Raw genomic sequence first — 19,197 nt, forward strand, 5'->3', positions numbered from 1 at the left:
TTAGAAAATGAAACACAAACAAAACAACTTGCAAAGTTGAAGAAGATTTGTGTTATTAATCATCTGATTTATGAGGGTGTGATTTTTAAGATGGAGTGGCAATTCCCTGCCTAAAGTCTTCATTAGTCTGCCTAAGGTTAAGCCTGTTGTGACCTCTTTGTTAAAGTGCATAGTCATACCAATTAAAGGGAGTAATCTGCTAAACCTGCGGATGAGAATAAGATGACTCAGACTAAACTTGGATACAGTAGTCTGAGCCTGAGCATTTGGGTGCAGTCTAATTGTGGAGGTCTATGCTTAACTGTTAGCAGCTTGTGACCGCGCAGGGGGAAAAAGAAAAACAATCTACTCTAAACTAGAGTTCTTTAGTAGCTTTTTTTAGGACTGATGTTCTCCTGATTCTGACTCGCTGTATGTAGTGGTGTTGTAGCCATGTTGGTCCCAGGATATTAGAGAGACAAAGTAGGTGAGGTAATATCTTTTTATTGGTCTGAAGCTCTGTGTAAGCTCAAAAGTTTCTCTCTCACCAACAGAAGTTGGTCCAATTAAAGATTACCTCATCCACCTTATGTCTCTGACTTGTTGAACATTCAAAGCTTCCAAAGTTGTGTCCCGGGGGCAGCTGTGGCTGCACTTGAAGAAACTGGAATTACAGGCTAAACTCTGATATCCTTCCAAATATCTTGTTGTAAGCATTTTGGGAGCATAGAAGCAAAGCAGACACTGAGACTTTAGACAAAGGAATAAGTCCCTCCCAGTGAGAGAGACTTCAAATTACCTTATCTCAGCAGATATTTTCTTTGAAGCCAGTCCTCCTCCAGAGTCCAACATAGATATTACAATTGGGAAGCGGCCATTTTCTCTCGTGGACTTAGAAGACCAAGACTGGGATTCTCTGGAAAACCATCCAGCCCCAAAAGCTTCTCTTGGTTTTTTTTGGTTTCCCAAGTTTAGAATGAACTCCCTCCCCATAGCAGGGATGCTTCAGGGTGGGCCCTGATCTGGAAGTGAATCACCTCCAGAGAATAGGAGCTTGAGATAATCAGGGAAGCATATTCAGTAGAATTCACTTATTGTCCTAGGGAAAAGTTTATCTTTTACTCACAGTAAATTAAAACAAATCCACACTATCAACAAGAACCTTTGTAGCATCAGAAGATGAAGCGTGCAATAGTCCATCTCCCACACATTGAAACAATAAGAACCAGTTCTGTGAGAGATGAATATTTTGGAAGAGGCCAAAGATTCTTTGTGGTACAGATTTTAGATCTCTGATCCCTCAGCAAGTCGAGAAGGAGATCATGTATTCCAGTTAGAAATACTAAAATCCATCATTGCAGCATTTTCTTTCCAAGACTTTGAAATATGAAAATAAACCTCCCAGGGATCTACTGAAGATGTGATTGGGGAGACTTGCCCAGAGATACTTTGTTGTAGCAGAAACTAAAGTATCCTTTTTTGGACTTCTGACTTCTACATGGATATTCACAAATGCCATTTCATTCCTTCCTTCTAGTGAAAGGGATACATGTTTACCCTAGTCTGGACAGCCTTCTCATTATATTACACTGAACCCAGCCGCTATAGCTAAAAAGTCTTCAGAAACATGGCTTTGAGCAAACAGGTTTGAAGAGCCAATTACAGCCCTCACAAAACTCCAGCATCTAAGTTATTGTCTGGGACAATATTTGGGGGCAGCAGAAGGGAGAGAAAAGAAAATAGTGTCTTATTCGCCAAATATTAGCACATCTCTCATAGGAAAAATCTGACTCAGCTCCTGGGCTAGTTGGTCTTGTGTGTATGGCTGGCACAATTCTTGCTTCACTTCCAGCCAGCAGTTGCAACAAAATAGTATATAAAGGTTTTGGTCCAGATCCATTATTGGTATCTCAATGAACTCATTCTTAATATTATTTAACAGCTGCCTGATGTTGGGTCTGGAGAAACTGGTCATCTGCACAGATACCAGACCCCATGTAAGGGGAACATAGCTGGACTCCTAGTTGACTTGGGAGAGGGATATAGCCCAAAGACGAGACATGGAGTATAACCTGTCTCGTTCTGTGGGCTGTCAAGTTTACTCCTGGATTTCCAGCATTTTTGATTCTTTGGAAACCGTCTGTATGTGGCTGCTAAGGGTGAAGATCTTCAGCCCTGCTGGGAGAAGAATTCTTGCTTGTGCCCTCGGCAGAAACATGCGTGTATGCTCACTTGCTCTCCCTCCCTCTCCCCATGGTTCTACACAAAGGAAAGTCGGCATCTGAAGATGAACTTAGAACCAAAGGAATGCAGTTTAGATCATCTAGCCTTTCTGTGCCTCACGGGTCAGGCTTAAAGCCTATTGATGAACCAATTTGCATCCAACTTCAGTTGGAAAGCCAAGAGGTATCATGTGAGATGCACACTCAAAAGCGGAGGCTTTGGTCCCCATATCTGTGAAAGTGGGCTAAAAGTCTTTTTGTTTCCTTTCTATCCCCAACGCCCTGCAGCCACTGAGGATCAAAGTGGTAATAGATTGTGAAGGAGCATACTACAGTGATTACACCTCATTAACCCTCATGCCTTGTTTCCTAGACCTGACCCATTGGAACCTTGTCTCAGACCCCACCCCTCCTTCTTGTGCCCCTCCCCCTTCCACCCACTACTGCAACAGGGACCCATCTTGAACCAATATCCAGTGCTGCCTAATCAGTCAGCTGGGAAACAGATAGGAAAGAATTACAGATGCTCATTCTAAGAAGCTGATAAACATTCTCCTAGAGAGATAGGGTGGGTGAGGTAATCTCTTTTATTGGATCAACTTCTGTTGGTGAAAGAGACAAGCTTTCAAGCTACACAGAGCAAATCAGGTCACATTCTGGGGTGTGATGGGGTGTTTCCAGCCAGCACACAAGCACGCACCGAGTAGCTGTGTTAAGGAGCTTGGGTTCAGCACTCTGATTCCAGTAGCCTGTTTGTTACACCACTGCCACTCTGGCTTCCATCAGCCTTGGTTACATCCGGGAAGATGACCTGAAGAAGAGCTCTGTGTAGCTCAAAAGTTTTTTTTTCACCAACAAAAGTTAGCCCAATAAAAGATACTATAACCTCACCTATTTTGTGTGTCTAATGTCCTGGAACCAGTGTGGCTACAACAACAGTGCAAAAAACATTCTCCTAGCATTTTGGAGGAAATTCACAAATGATGTCTATGTATCATGTGATGTTTATATATTGGTGTTACAAGGGATACATATCAGGAAAGTCAGATGACACAAAGGACACAGTGTTTTTTTGTTTTGTTTTTGCAAGACACCCTGACCACAGATGTCAAGGTCAGCACTTTTTTGTTCTAGAGCAGTGGTCCCCAAACTTTTCATGGTTGCCCCTCTGACCCCTGTTGCGCCCCCCCCGCAAAGCCGGAGCCAGAAGCAGGGCCACTGCTCCTGGGGGGAGGGGCGGGTGTGGACAAGGGTAAGTGGGGGGACCATAGCTGGGATCAGGAGTGGGGCCAGGATTGGGGAGCTGCAGTGGTCGGAGGCCAAGACTGGGGGTGGGGCAGGGCTGGAGCAGAGCTGGGGATGAAGAGGAGTTCAGTGGCACTCCCTCCCTGCCCCCCGTCAGAGCTGGCCCCAGGCCCCACTGTGACCTCTGAATGTTCCTCCATCCCTCTCTAGGGGGGAGAGCCCCACAGTTTGGGGACCACTGTTTTAGAAAAACAAGTCAGTTTCTGTTGGCATATTGCATTGTAAAAAATGCATAAGAATCTCTCATTATTGCCATATGATAGATTCCTAACAACCGCCATTTTTATCAGTCCTCTGGCAATATGGAGGCTCTTGGCATGATCTTAATCTATGTCTTACAAGTTTTAATAGAACCCCTTTCAGTCTCACAGGTGGGTAGGTGCCTTTCCCTTCTCACTGAAAGTATCTTGCTTATTCACCACTTTCTTGTCCAAGAGAGTTTGTTTTTGGTAGTCTATCGATGAAACCTGACTTATACTTTCTCTCAAACGTGGTAGTTTTGTGAATTAGCCATCCCTCCATCCCTAAGGTCACTACAATCTTTCTTATATAATAGGAAATTTTATATTGCCCTTCTGGTTGAATCCAGGCATCCTAAGGAAGAGCCTACAGATAAAGATGTTTATAGCAGAGGCATTCAACGCTCTTCTCCTTTTGTTTCTGTGCACTCAGTGAAAAGAGCAGTGACTTTTTTGTGGCTGGAAATCTTAAAAGGAAATCCATAAGGCTACTACAAGGTTTTCCCTCAACTTTTTCAGACACTAGAGTTGACATCCTGCAGCATTTGGTAGAAGGGTGTTAAGGATTACTCGGGTACCTTGTTCTGTAAATTCCTTTTCAGTTCCACAGGAGTAAATGGAATCCTCCCTCCCAAGGGATTATTTGCTGTTTCCCACTGTGAAGACTCCTGATATGGAAGGGACTGGAAGGGAAAATTCTGTCTCGAATTTTCATCCGAGGAACCTCCATGTTGCAGTCTGACCCTCCCTCAGAGAATTGATTGATGTCCAATTCTCCTCCTCCCCCCACTATTGTTTACTTTCTTAAGAGGCTTGAAACAGAAGAGGGTATTCTTCCAAGAAATTCCTAAATTTCTTGTCAAGGCTCTGCTGCAAATGGTTTGTGTTGACTAGCACTTGCAAACTTTTATATAGCTTCCAAAGCTGGAAAAAAAATACTCTCCAGAATGATCATTAGTTGTTCCTGAGGTGTGCCGAAGCCCATGCTCAGGTAAGAGATTTAGTATTCTTCCCCTTGCCATAGAGATGGGGACTGCCCTACTACAAAGACTATCTGACATGGAGGATTCTAGAAAGAAAACTCACAGGTAAGACAGAATTTTGCCTTTCCAGTGAAGGGACTTGAAATACTGTACACTAAATTTGAAGTCTGAACAGGTTGCAGACTCAAAAACTTGTTTTTTCTTGTTTCAAGAATTTAGAAAAAATAACTGGCCTTTTTTGTTCATTCTCTTACATAATTCATTGTTGGTGTTACCACTGGTATTTTAGGAAAGCCCCTGGCAAGCTGGGCTGGTTTGTTTGCCTGCCGCGTCCGCAGGTTCGGCCGATCGCGGCTCCCACTGGCCACGGTTCGCTGGTCCAGGCCAATAGGAGCTGCTGGAAGCGGCGGCCAGTATATCCCTTGGCCCGCGCTGCTTCCAGCAGCTCCCATTGGCCTGGAGCAGCGAACCGCAGCCAGTGGGAGCCGCGATTGGCTGAACCTGCGGACGTGACGTAAACAAACTGGCCCAGCCCACCAGGGGCTTTCCCTACACAAGCAGCATCCCAAGTTTGGGAAACACTGCATTAAATAATTGATAGCAGTGTGTTTTTCACATACTTGCCCAGGATTTTAAAATGATTTCCAGTTTTAAAAGTCAAGTTATGATTTTACCAAGAAGAATCTGAAAGAAGAAAATGTTTAGTCATCTGCTTTGTGATTGTGCTACAGTAGCATACTTAATTTAACCTGAAAAGTGAGCAAACCAGACACTTAATAAAAATGTGATAAAATGACAGAGTTTACTCTGTAGCTAAAAGAGCAGTTTTGTAAAGTGAGTTTGAAAATTATTCGAGGGATTGTTGCATTTCAGTTTAATTAGAAGTAACTGTCCAGCAGGCAGTGACTTGAATTCACTGCCCAGAGGGGACGCCATGAAATAGAATTCTTCCCAGGTTCAATCCACATCACAAACATAACATGTTTTTCCAGTTATTCAACTTTCCTCCTTCAAAATCTCAAGTATTTATCTTGAAGCTTCAAATGCAACTAATTTCCAAATTTTCGTTTAATGAGCTGGCCCTAGAATTTAACTATGGTGTTTAAGTGGGACTACAAATTGAATGTAGTCCTTTTCTTGTTTTGACAGCAGGCAGTTGTGAAAACCCAGTTAAGTATTTCTGAAGCCTTTGACCATGGTAGTACTACTGCAACTGAAAATTCTTAATTGTAACATTCAAGGAGTGCTTGTAAGCTTTTTGGTATTGCATGTTAAATATTTGCTTTCAACTCTGGTACAAACGTAGTAAATTAATTGTTGGCTAACTAGTTTAGAGTTTAGACAAACTATGACTTTCATTTTACTGTTTTAATATACTTATTTTGAGGAAAAAAATATTTAGGAATGGGAAGAATTAAAACTGTTTGAGGATTTGATCCTTGTTCTGTTACATTTGTATTTTCTTGGACTTTAGTACCCAGGTATCCCAGCATTAGTTATATTATTAAAATGTGTACTGTAATGTAAATTAGTGATCTCAAAAACATTGTTCATCCAGTATCTCAAATTAACTGTAAGGAAATGCATGTAGTGGAAAAAAATAGTTTGTTAGCTTTATTCTCTTCACTCTTTGGCCACAAATTTGCAGTCCTAATGGAGTTCCTAAGTTTAAAAACCAAGAAACAAAAAACCTCACACATTACACACAGCTTTAAGCTAAAGTTGAATTAATGCATCTCAGGAGCAATGGAATAACCTCCTTGTTTACGCTGATTTCTGTCCTAGCTATTCTGCTTTTTGGTGCTAGATAAGTTAATGTTCAAAACCAGTTTAATTTGACTATCAGTTATCTTCTCTACCTTTTTAAAATCAAATATATATGATATGTAAAGTTAGAATTTAAGGTAAGCATTAAAATAAAAGCACAGCAGTTCTGTGTTCTAGTTTCAGGACTCAGGGTTAAGCCCCGTCTTAAAGAAGAAAAATATCATATAAAGTAGAAAGCTAGATATTGTGTGTGTGTACATATGTGTATACATGCATGCTGACATTTTAATTTTAAGGTTAAAAAGTAGATGTGGTCTTCCAAATTGTTGCATTTAGAATGCTCTAGGTGAAAAAGATGATGTAAGTATATTTAGTGTAGCTGTGGTCAACCATTATCTCATGGTTGAACGCTAAAAATCTGCCAGAGGGAACTCTGTTTTTTTTTTTTTTTAAAAGGCTAAACTTCCTTGAGGTAAAAGAATGTGCTAGAGAAGGAAAGGTATCTTACAATGTCTTTTGACTGAAGGAATAATTTATAAACATGTTTTGCAATGCAAGAACTTAAAATTGAGTTATTGGGCAAAGTGGGCATGATCACAGGACTACTCATTGCTCAGTCAGAACTGGAACCTATGAGCAAATGGACCTAGCCATGTTGTAGCTATTGGATTTGAAGAGCCATACTCTCCTTAACCAACTCCCAGATGACGGGAGAGCTTTCAAAGGAATGAGGGCTAGAGAAAGAAGGCTCCTTTTCTTTCACTTCCCACACTAATCACTCAATTTTTTTTTAACTTGGATGATTGCACACTTTGTATCTTTTATCACATACAACCTTCCCCCCCCCCCATATTAACAGGTTGCAAAGTCAAGCAATCAAAAATTAGGAGTTGACAGATTTATGCCCATTCAACTTTAACTCTGCCCCCTTGTGCATCGAATAAACTGGGGGTCTTGTGGAAAAATGTGACTGTGTAATTTAAAACTGTATCATAATGCATGAATGCAAGGGGGCAGGATGAAATATCATCAAGATTGGAAGATGAGACATACATGGGGGGCAGAGGTAGTGAAGTTTATGTAGTCTAGTAAAGAAGATTGTGAGGAGGACGTGAGTTTATAAATAACTAAGTTACAGTGAAAGCTAGAGTAGGCAGACTTCAGGTGGGTGTTAGGCAGTTTTCCCTGAAAGAACAATTTGAATGGAAAATGTAATGCAATTATGTAAATCATTTATACATCCTCACTTGCTGCAAGGCTTTGATATTGACTACCACATGTCTTCGAGGCAACAATATAGTGCAAACATGGTTAACATAGGTATATAATTTTTTCATTGTGTATATACACACACACTTAAATGTACAGCATGTAAACGGTGATCATCCTACATCTCTGCACGACTCATATTTTATCAAAGTTCAGCAAAGCTTGTGCAGTTTTGTATGTAATTGTAGTGTCTTAAATGTGATCACTCAAGTTTTTGTTATCGTCTAATGAAAAACAAGCAGTGTTATGATATTCTGCTTTTGAATGTCCACTGTAGCAACTTTACTTTTTAATCTATATAATTTAAAGATGGAGTCAGCCATACTATCCCTAATTATTAATTTGTATTACCATGGCACCTAGGAGCCTTGCCATGGATCAGGACCCTATTGTGCTAAGCACTGTAAAAATACAGGAAAAAAAGACAGTCCCTGTCCCAAAGAGCTTACAATCTAAGTATAACACAGCAGATGTCTAAAGATATATAAACGAGTACAAGGGAACAATGAGACAGCATTGGTCAGCTTGATAAACAATGCCACCAACAGTCTAACCATTGTCAAGATTTTGTAGGCATCACATCAAAGGAGAGTTTCAAGGAGGGAGCTGAAGGTGGTTAATGGGGTAGCTTTACAGATGTTCCCGGGGGTACCTCCCAAGAGTGAAGGATAACATGGGAGAAAGCACAGAGGTGCTTGTTTGAAAACAGGTGGGCAGTGGAAGTTGGCATCATGACTCAATTGAAGGCGGGAGTCAACCTTTCAGTAGTAAGTGAGATGATAATTCGTGAAGGGCCTTGTAAGTGAAGACAAACAGCTTATGTTGTGATAGAGAAGGAGAAGCCAGTGGAGGGTTGCAAGGAGGGTTGACACGCTAAGAATACCCATTGATACTATCCTACACCTTCTGTAGGACAAGGAATAAGAGAGACACATGCTCCTCTGTGCAGCCTCCCCAATGTGTCTGTTAGCTCCTACTATACACCATGTGTCTGTGTATCAGGTACTTCTCTCAAGTAGGTGGGGTGTGGGTAGAGAGTGGGTATAGTCCCCCATTGCAATGGTTCTCAACCTTTCCAGACTATTGTAGTCCTTTCTGGACTCTGAATCCCAAACCCTGCCGCCTGAGGCTGAAGCATGTAACTTAGCTTTGCGGGGGCCCCCTGTGGTGTGAGGCCCAGGCAGTTGCCATGCTTGCCACCCCCTAATGCCAGCCCTGCACTTGCAATCCCTCCGTAACCTCTCCCGTGACTCCTCTGGGGCTCATGACTCCCAGGTTGAAAAACACTGATCTAGATGAATTAACAACATAAGAACGGCCGTACCCGGTCAGACCAAAGGTCCATCTAGCCCAGTATCCTGTCTACCGACAGTGGCCAATGCCAGGTGCCCCAGAGGGAGTGGACCTAACAGGCAATGATCAAGTGATCTCTCTCCTGCCATCCATCTCCATCCTCTGACAAACAGAGGCTAGGGACACCATTCCTTACCCATCCTGGCTAATAGCCATTAATGGACTTAACCACCATGAATTTACCCAGTTCTCTTTTGAACTCCTGTTATAGTCCTAGCCTTCACAACCTCCTCAGGTAAGGAGTTCCACAAGTTGACTGTGCGCTGCGAGAAGAAGAACTTCCTTGTATTTGTTTTAAACCTGCTGCCCATTAATTTCATTTGATGACCCCTAATTCTTGATGTAACCCCTGGAAGATCTCTGTGTACCCTGGTTGAGAACCACTGCTCAAGTGCACCAGTATTAGCAGATTTCTTCTCCCTGCAAGCAAGATGGGAGCAGGAAATGTATTGCGACTCTGAGACCCTGGGGTCCTTCTGGGGCAGCACTGTTGTGCAAAGATTTGCTTCTTACACAAAACTACCTAAAGCAGTCTAGCCCTATACAATGCCTCCAAAATACAGTGTTGACTATGTATAAATGCACATTAATAGCAAGTTTTTGCTGAAGGAAAGTATGTATAAAGACAAGTTGTTCAACTTCCCCCCCCTCCCCACTTATATTTTTAGCTCAAGTGGTTGCTAATGTGAGACGACAACATGCCATTTTGAAGTATGACAGAAGTCCTGATGCTGCAGCAGAGGCTAGGAATATTAATGGCCAAATCTAGGTGAGTGAATTTAGTTAAGTTCCACCAGTTCTCAAGCTTCCATACTGTGGGCCTTTTAACCTCAATTCCGCACTGTCCCTGAAATAGCTTTAAGTGCTCTGTGTCCTAAAACATTAAGGATGCAAAATCATAAACTCCTCTGACTATTGGATTATATTTCCCTTCTCCCTTTTTGTATCTCTATTTATTTCCTCTTCTTTGGGGGGGGGGGGGGAAATAGAGTTGAAAATTAAGTACCAGATCTCTTCACTTCATCTGCAACTTCCATTGCTCTATATCTGCAAGTCACGCTTCCCCATTGTAACTGAAACAGCTCTGCACCCATATGGAAGTGCTCTGTGGACCACAGAGCAAACCCTTCTGTTGTAAATTTGTTTATTTGTATTAACTTTAATATCTATCTGCATTATAGCTACCTTTCATAATTAATGTTTTCAAGAATACTTCCTCAAAATAAACAAGCAGCATCAATAGACTACAGCAGGGGTTCTCAAACTGGGGGTCGGGACCCCTCAGGGTGTCACGAGGTTATTACATGGGGGGTCGCAAGCTGTCAGCCTCCACCCTAAACCCTGCTTTTCCTCCAGCATTTATAATGGTGTTAAATATATAAAAAAGTGTTTTTAATTTATAAGGGGGGGTCGCACTCAGAGGCTTGCTATGCAAAAGGAGTCACCAGTACAAAAGTTTGAGAGCCACTGGACTACAGGACCCCTGCTCCTCCCCCAGTTCCAATGTCCCTGGGTGAGCTTCTGTGCTATGCCTCCAAGGGCACTCCCAATACTGGGATGCTGGAGAGGTCCCTGATGTAGCTCAGACATCCCTGGAGCCTTTCTAAGTTAGGGCAGCCTTCCAGAGCTGCCCTAGGGACTTGTAGTGCTGTCTGCTGCTGGGACACTGTCCTGGTGCATACTTCTTATAACTGGAGTTTGGGTAAGGATCCATAGGCTATCTTCATGGTGCCTGTGCTGGGGAAATTCTCCCTGAGCCAGAACTGGGTCTTTTAGAGCCTTTTGGCCCAGTATGAATAGTTTGGAGAGGGGCGAGGGTCTCACCAAGAAACGTTTCCGAATGTTGTCGTGGGAATTCAGTTCACAGCTCAAATGAATCTATTTGGTTACTTATGGCAGGATTCTCACAGCTTTGTATGGACATTCTTTTTTTCCAGTCAAATTGTTAGAAAATATAAATTTAAAAAATGGCATGTTATGTAATGTTTTAATATTTTTATAACAGCTTGTGTGACTGCTGCAAAATACGTCAGACATTTGTCATCTCAAGGAGAAATATTAGTGCATTTGGTTTTGTTGTCAATTAGATGTATATATGGTTAGTGGATATTATTGGGGTGTCTGAAAATTAATTTTAAGTTTAAAAAGGGATTTAAATTAAATAGGTATATTTTTAAAAATAAATATATTTAATATTGACAACCTATCCTAAACCTACTAAAATCTATTAAAAATCATTTAATATTAGATGCTGAAGTTTAAAAGATAGTCAGAACACTGACTTGGAGAAAGTCATTGATTAAGTACCTAGAACCAAAGTGTGTTGAAATGTGAAACCAACTTTTGATAGCAGTAGTCTCTTCTGCAGATAGAGAGAGAATATTTTCTAAAAATCAGTTTATTCAACTAGTTTTAGTTCAATGATAAGTTCATTCAAAGTTAAGAAACTGGTTGGGAATCAAAAAAGCAAGAAAACTTGTTTTCCTCTTCCAATCTATGAACAAAAATGAGATATGAGAGAGTGAGATTCAAGATTTTAAAAGTAGTCAAAGACATGGTGACCAGAAACTATTAGTTCAATTCACTAACTACAAGTACGTACTTTGTTTAATCAAATTTAAATACAAAACATGTTTTGGTAAACTTACCTTTCCCCTTAGTTATCTATCATATTCAAGGTAGTTTTATTGAATTAAAAACAGAATTTTAAAAGTGTTATTAATTGAATTGCAATTTTCATCCAAATACAACTTGACTTAAATCATGAGTAAAATATTAATCTAGTAAATAAATTAATCATTAACTATTTTCTAACACAATATAATGTAAAAATTAATCTGAAATGTTAAGCTATACAGTTGCTTAAATAAATATGAACAGATATTATGTATATTCCTGATTAGCAACAAGTACCAAATTTAGTGTAAAGGCTATATTTAGTAGTTGCAAATGAACATGTTTTTAATGATTACATCAACCAGTAAGAACCATCTTTGTTAGGAAAATAAAAAGAACAAGTGCCAAAAAAAAAAAAAAAGACCTTAAATCAAGCTTTCCTGCTTGCTGATTTAAATCATGATTAAAATTGTTGATGTAAATGTCTTTTATTTAAATCAATCTACCCTGGGTATTCTTGAGTTCCCTTCCCCCCCAGTAAATTACCACTTTCTTTTTTGGCTCTAGAGATTACATGGTCTTCTAAAGAAGCCATGGGTAGCTGCTGTAGCTGTCCAGATAAAGAGACTGTCCCAGACAACCATCGAAACAAGTTTAAGGTAAGCAGTTGATTTTTTGTGTTGCAAACTATTTTGTCATTCTCTTGCAAAATAGAATCCAGATATAAGAATTGGAATGAAGAAAGTGTTTGTAATGTTTATAAAAAGAACAGGAGTACTTGTGGCACCTTAGAGACTAACAAATTTATTTGAGCATAAGCTTTCGTGGGCTACAGCCCACTTCATCGGATGAAGTGGGCTATAGCCCATGAAAGCTTATTATCCTGTTATTTTTGCAGATACAGACTAACACAGCTGCTACTCTGAAACCTGTAGTGTTTATGAAAATCAAGCCATCAGAGACTTACCAGTTTGTATGGCTAAGAAGTCTCCTTTATCCCTAAGGAGCCCTATATTAGGTCCAGTAAAAGGAATATTTTAAACGGTTCTGGTTTTGAGTAGTGATGGATATTCATAGACCTTTGGTCTTCTGTAAGGTGAAAAGCCATGTGTCTTAGGGTATGGCTACACTGGCGAGTTGCAGCGCTGGAAAGCCTCCACCAGCACTGCAATTAGTAAGTGGCCACACCTGCAGGGCACTTCCAGCGCTGCAACTCCCTGGCTGCAGCGCTGGCCGTACACCTCACTCAGCATGGGGAATAGGGATTCCAGCGCTGGTGCTGCAGCGCTGGTCATCAAGTGTGGCCCCACACCAGCGCTGTGATTGGCCTCCAGGGTATAAGGATGTATCCCAGAATGCTTTTATAAATTACTCTCTTTGTTTTGTTATGCAGTCTCTCTTTGTTTTGTTGTGAGCTCCGTAGCTCCAATCCATTGATCCCGGAGCTGTTCATCTACAAACACAGCTCCTGTTTGCTGTGATCAATCTGTGAACAATCAAATGAGATAATGAGGCAGGCAGGGAGTGAGTGTAGGCTTGACAGAAACAGCGGGGGCAGAGGGGAGAAAGGGAGTCGTGTTGGCTGCAGGCTGTTTGCAGTTAAGAGTTAAGGGTAAGGGATCGGGAACATGTTCTGATTTTTCAAGTCAGGAAGGTAACACACAGTGTTGGCTCCAAAAATCCACTCTCTCTCTCTCCCCCCGCTCCCTGTCACACTCCGCCCCACCCCACCCCCCTCTTTTGAAAAGCACTGTTGCTGCCACTTGAATGCTGGGATAGCTGCCCATAATTCATCACTCCCAACAGCGCTGCAAATGCTGCAAATGTGGCCACACACCAGCGCTGGTAGCTGTGAGTGTGGCCACACACCAGCGCTGGCCCTGCACAGCTGGACGACCAGCGCTGCAACTACCAGCGCTAAAGATTTGTAAGTGTAGCCATACCCTTAGGCAATTCTTGGGTGGTGTATCTCCATTTAAACAGAAGGTCAGTATTAATGTAGCATTTTTGTGAAAACTTGCTTTACGTGAAGAAGAAGAAGAAGAAGTGGTATTTCCAAGTCTTTGTTGTCTCATGCAAAGAATTCCTAGGAGTTTTAGGCCTGCAGATACTTTTACGTATGTGCTTAACCTTAACCATAAGTAGTCATATTGACTGCAATGGTCTCATGTTGCCCAGATACACAAGATTGATATTTGATTTTCTGTCCCACTCTGTCTCACCGAGATCCCAGGAGAATGAGGGTGAGTGGCTGTACTTTCCATCATGAACAGTGACTTTTGCAGACAACTTAAGGGGATGTTGTTATCTTAAATACCACATTAATGTCTGGATGTTTTTACATACTTTTGTTACAAATAGCACCTAATAACTGAAAGATCAGAGACTTTATTTCTGTTTTTCAATTTGTGCTTTGACAGCATTTCGTTTGGTAGTCAGTTTCTCTTTTCCCACTATACAGTTAACTCCTCTGTTGTTTGTGCGAGTCTTTTACTTAAAAACCAGGGAGAGAAAAAAGAGATTATTTGCGAAACCACAGAAAATGTTAGGAGTCTCAGTGGCATGTGAAACAACTTCTCCTTTTTTAAAAATTGACTAGATTTCCGTTCGACAATAACTCTTTTTTTAAGAAGAAAATTAATTCTAACTAGTTTTTCTATTGAGTAAGGAGTGGTTAGGACAAAAGGCACTGAAATAGGGGTTGTTACAGTGTGAATAAATGGGAATTGTCCAAGTTCTATCAGGGATAAAGAGGGTGCGGTAACAGTTTTAATGCACATATTACATATTAAAAATACAGACTCTTAGATTTTATTGGACTTAGCCTTTCTACTTCAAACGTCTGTAATGTTGAGGTAACAAGTTACAGTAATGATTTGCACCTTTTGATACACACTGCTTTAAACATACACTTCTTTTTTTTTTAAAAAGTGGCAAATACTCTCATCTAGAGAATTAGCACTTCCTGACTTGCTCTTATACAAAATATTTTGTTTTCAAAAATAGTTAAACCTGTAATGTTTTGTATCTCACCAGCAGCTATAAACTCTTTTTTTCAAATTTGTATTTGATGAGTCAGATGCTGTATGTTAATAAAATGCCCAAGAAGCTTATATAATGGTATATAACTCTTATTTTAAAGGTCATTAATGTAGATGATGATGGTAATGAACTGGGTTCTGGCGTAATGGAACTTACAGATACAGAGCTAATTTTATACACCCGTAAACGGGATTCCGTAAAATGGCACTACCTCTGTCTCCGTCGCTACGGCTATGATTCAAATCTCTTTTCTTTTGAAAGTGGTCGACGATGTCAAACTGGACAAGGTAGGTAGCACGTGTGTGTGTGTGTGTGTGTGTGTGTGTGTGTATGTATATATATATATATATATATATATATATATATATATATATATATATATGTATATATAAGTATTTTAGCAACCTGTTTCACAAGTCTGTAAATGAAATACAGCTCACTCAGTTTTGCCTTCCTGAGAGCAAGAATGCAAAGAGTGGGGTTTTTCTCCTTGAATGCAGGCATCACAGAAAAATCTTATAAGTAGCCCTTTGGGGAACAGTTCTGGTTAAATGGCCAGCATTTTAAATAGGGTGTGCCTGATTGCTCTGGAGCAGTTTGTCTGCACTATATGAAAGAAGATCTGGGAGACTTCTAGTTTCTGAAATCACCAAAGACTTGGAATATTTTGTACTCTTTTGCAGTGAGATCACTAATCAGTTTAGGAGTTGATTTAATGGGTTTTGTAGAGGGTTGCAGCCAACTCTCCTTGCTCGAAGTGTTGACTTTCCTTATGTTTCTCATTTTGGGGAAAGAGAAATATAAAAATGAAGATTTCAGAGAAGCCTTTCTGAAAACTAACAGGTTATTTTAGCTGAATTCACACGACACCTGTTATGAGGGCAGCAAGTGTATGGAGGGAGGGGAAGTATAATAAACTTGAGCACTTGCATGATTGGGTCTGTCTGCCTTGTTTATTTTTAAACATAGTATTTAAAACACACACTTGCATTTTCTATCCTTCTCCCTAAAGAAAAAAAATTACAAATTGTTTTATAGAAGCCAAAACATCATTGAAATCATACTTTTTCCTAAATTCTGTTTTTATTTTAAATATGAAGCACTTCATTTCAGCACAATTGAGAAGAATGAGGGAAAGGTGGCTCCTACTATCCCATTCCCTTAATCCTGAGCTGACTGGGGAGTCAAAATGGCTCCCAGTTGAAGAGCCAAACAGCTACACTAAATTACACACACTGCAGCAGTCCCTATGTGACAGCTGCACTGGTCAAGAAACAGATGAAGTACCATGTGCTCCATGACACCATTTCTGTACTTCCCTACCCCTGACGCGTCACCTTCATAAAGGTATTGGGGTGGTGGCAACCCCATCTCCGACGTTCAAGAATTCCTCTGTGTCAAGGGGAATCTATGGCTACTCGTTCGTTGCAGCTTCTTGCAGCACAGTGCAGCCAGACGGGCTGGAGATTTGGCTTGAACTTTACCTTTTAAAAAGCAACCACTAGTTAAAGCAGGTGAGAGTAGTTGGAGTCACCCATTTTTACTATTTTGTTAGATTAATTTGCATTCTTAATTGCCCTTAACATTGTTTACTCACTATTTTTTTATTATGAGGCTGGTTTAAATAAAAAAAAAAACTCCACACCCCTGAGCGACATAGGTATAACTATCTATTTAGATCATCGAACTGGAAGGGACCCTGAAAGGTCATTGAGTCCAGCCCCCTGCTTTCACTAGCAGGATCCAAGTACTGATTTTGTCCCAGATCCTTAAGTGGCCCCCTCAAGGATTGAACTCACAACCCTGGGTTTAGCAGGCCAATGCTCAAACCACTGAGCTATCCCTCTTCCTCCCAACTGAACTCCTGCCGTAGACAGTGCTATGTCGACAGGAGGTCTTCTTCCAACAACATAGCTGCAGCCTCTCGGGGAGTTGGATTACCTATGCTAACAAGAGAAATTATCCAGTCAGCACAGGTAGCGTCTTCAGTAAGCGCTATAGCAGCACAGCTGCATCAGGACAGTTGCACCGCTATATGTGTAGACAAGAACCAGATTATTTATTGTCTTTCTAAACTTGAAGCCTAGTTCAGAACTTCACTGACCACACAACATTGTTTCTGTGTTGGTAAACTGGGTATAGTAGTACATGATATGAAAAAACCCATGGCATCCTAGCTAACTCGAGGGGGGGAGGGAGTTGCCTTTTCATAGTTTGGCTTAGCCACAGGTAGTTTGGCTTTTAATATGAAAACATTTGAGAAATTGCTGCAGTAAAAAGTCTTGATTTTTTTTATTTACTTTCTATATATGCAATTTAAGTGTACCTCATGTTCTGAAGAACTAACAATTTGGGAACAGAACACATTTTATTCTTCCTTTTTAATAGAAGGGCAAATTTCAATTTCTCAAGAGTACACAGTTATTTTCTGAAGTATTAATACTATATCAGGCAAAATGTCAAATAAAAAATTCTGGAGAGGTTTCACAGAGATTGTTTAGACCTAGAGTACTGCACATCTTGTAAGCTTCTACCTTTGGAGCATATTTTTTATGATTAACACCAAAATATACTCAATATGTTAGATTGCTCCTTTTTTCATGGTATTCAAATCAATCAAAAGCTTGTAGATAACAAGAAGTGAATGTCATGATATATAAACATAATTGCATTGTCAAAATGTAGTAGGATATAGGTATCTTAAAATAAAGATACTTTTTAGATGTAATCCGTTCTTCTTAAAAAAACACAACCACATACACACTCTTCTTTTAACAAGAATATGTCAACTTTAAATTAATGCTTTCAATGGAAAGAATAATCCAAAGCTGCGACTTCACTGCTTGTCTCTTTGCTTGGGATGGTAAGTTGGGCTCCCTCTACTGTTCAAAGACAAAGTGGCACAATACTTGGGCAAAATACATAGTATTGCTGCCAACTTTGTATTTTGTGTCTATCCCTAAGGCAGAAAAAAAATTGGTTTGTTGCTGTTTGTTTCACACAATCTGTCTTCTAGCCCTTCATTTTAACCTTCTTTAAGAACCTGGACTTTTACCCTGTGTCAAAACCCTTCTTCCCTATTGTGCAGGTATTTTATTTTTTATGGTAACTCAATATAAACCTGATAAACACATAACCTTGCAGCACCAAAGTTCTATTCTTTTTACAGGTCTGCTTATCAGATTATTCATTTTAAAACTTCGCTGTTTCATGAAGTGTTTTTCCTCATTTAGGGCAACCAGAAATTTTAACAGATTTTTCTCTTATTGGGTCTTTTATTTTCCAATCTGTCTTTTGGTGCATTGGAAGCTTATTCATTTATCAGGTACTCATTTAAAAGGGTCTCACTGTATATTTTTATTTTGATTGTTGCACAAAAAATATAATAGCTCAGTTCCTTTAACAGGTATTCGTTAAGTGGACTCCCGTTAAGTTACTTAAAAATTAATTACATAACTGTTTTTAGAAGCAGTTCTTGTTTTCACTTAAAGGGATCTAAAACAATTTGTTGTGTGTTTATAGGAATCTTTGCCTTTAAGTGTGCTCGTGCAGAAGAACTATTTAATATGCTACAAGAGATCATGCAGAACAATAGCATAAATGTGGTAGAAGAACCAGTAGTAGAAAGGAATCATCATCAAACCGAGTTGGAAGTTCCAAGGACCCCTCGAACACCCACCAGTAAGCATGGTTCTGCTGTCAAAGTATAATTTCTGTGTGTATCATGTTACCTTGCTTTAAATTTGATTTAGCTCTTCAGTTAGCAGAACGCAAGTAATCTAGTTAAAGAATAAATACTGATTTAAATGCTGTTGCCAGCTAAAGTGTTTGCGGTAGTTCCCCCTCCCCCCCCTTTAAATACCATCACAGAATTACATAAGAACATACATAAGAATGGCCATACTGGGTCTGACCAAAGGTCCATCAAGCCCAGTATCCTGTCCTCTGACAGTGACCAATGGCAGGTGCCCCAAAGAAAATGAACTGACAGGTTATTATCAAGTGATCCATGCCCTGTCACCTAATCCCAGCTTCTGGCAAACAGAGGCTAGGGACACCATTCCTGCCCATCCTGGCTAATAGGTCCATCAATGGCTATCTTCCATGAATCTATCTAGCTCCCTTTTTAACCTCGTTATAGTATTGGCCTACATAGTGCCCTCTGGCAAGGAGTTCCACAGGTTGGCAGCACATTGCGTGAAAAAATACTTTCTTGTGTTTGTTTTAAACCTGCTACCTATTAATTTCATTTGGTGGCCCCTTGTTCTTGTATTATGAGAAGGAGTAAATAACATGTCCTTATTTACTTTCTCTATACCACTCATGATTTTATAGACCTCTATCATATCCCCCCTTAGTTGTCTCTTTTCCAAGCTGAAAAGTCCCAGTCTTATTAATCTCTCCTCATACGGAAGCCGTTCC

General features: G+C 40.2%; 1 protein-coding gene across 3 annotated transcripts in view; it reads left to right on the forward strand.

The window, feature by feature from the left end:
* The window catches only part of FRS2 (fibroblast growth factor receptor substrate 2), a 96,785-nt gene that overhangs the window by 53,329 nt on the left and 24,259 nt on the right, over window positions 1–19,197 (forward strand). For all 3 annotated transcript variants that reach the window (XM_045002040.1, XM_045002038.1, XM_045002039.1), the window contains exons 2-5: window positions 9,786–9,886; window positions 12,301–12,392; window positions 14,876–15,062; window positions 18,298–18,456. In XM_045002040.1, the coding sequence (XP_044857975.1) occupies window positions 12,327–12,392; window positions 14,876–15,062; window positions 18,298–18,456 (412 nt within the window). In that variant the 5' untranslated portion in view covers window positions 9,786–9,886; window positions 12,301–12,326. The remainder of the gene's footprint in view (window positions 1–9,785; window positions 9,887–12,300; window positions 12,393–14,875; window positions 15,063–18,297; window positions 18,457–19,197) is intronic.

Source organism: Mauremys mutica, chromosome 1 (genome assembly GCF_020497125.1).
Source record: "Mauremys mutica isolate MM-2020 ecotype Southern chromosome 1, ASM2049712v1, whole genome shotgun sequence".
Taxonomy (NCBI): domain Eukaryota; kingdom Metazoa; phylum Chordata; order Testudines; family Geoemydidae; genus Mauremys; species Mauremys mutica.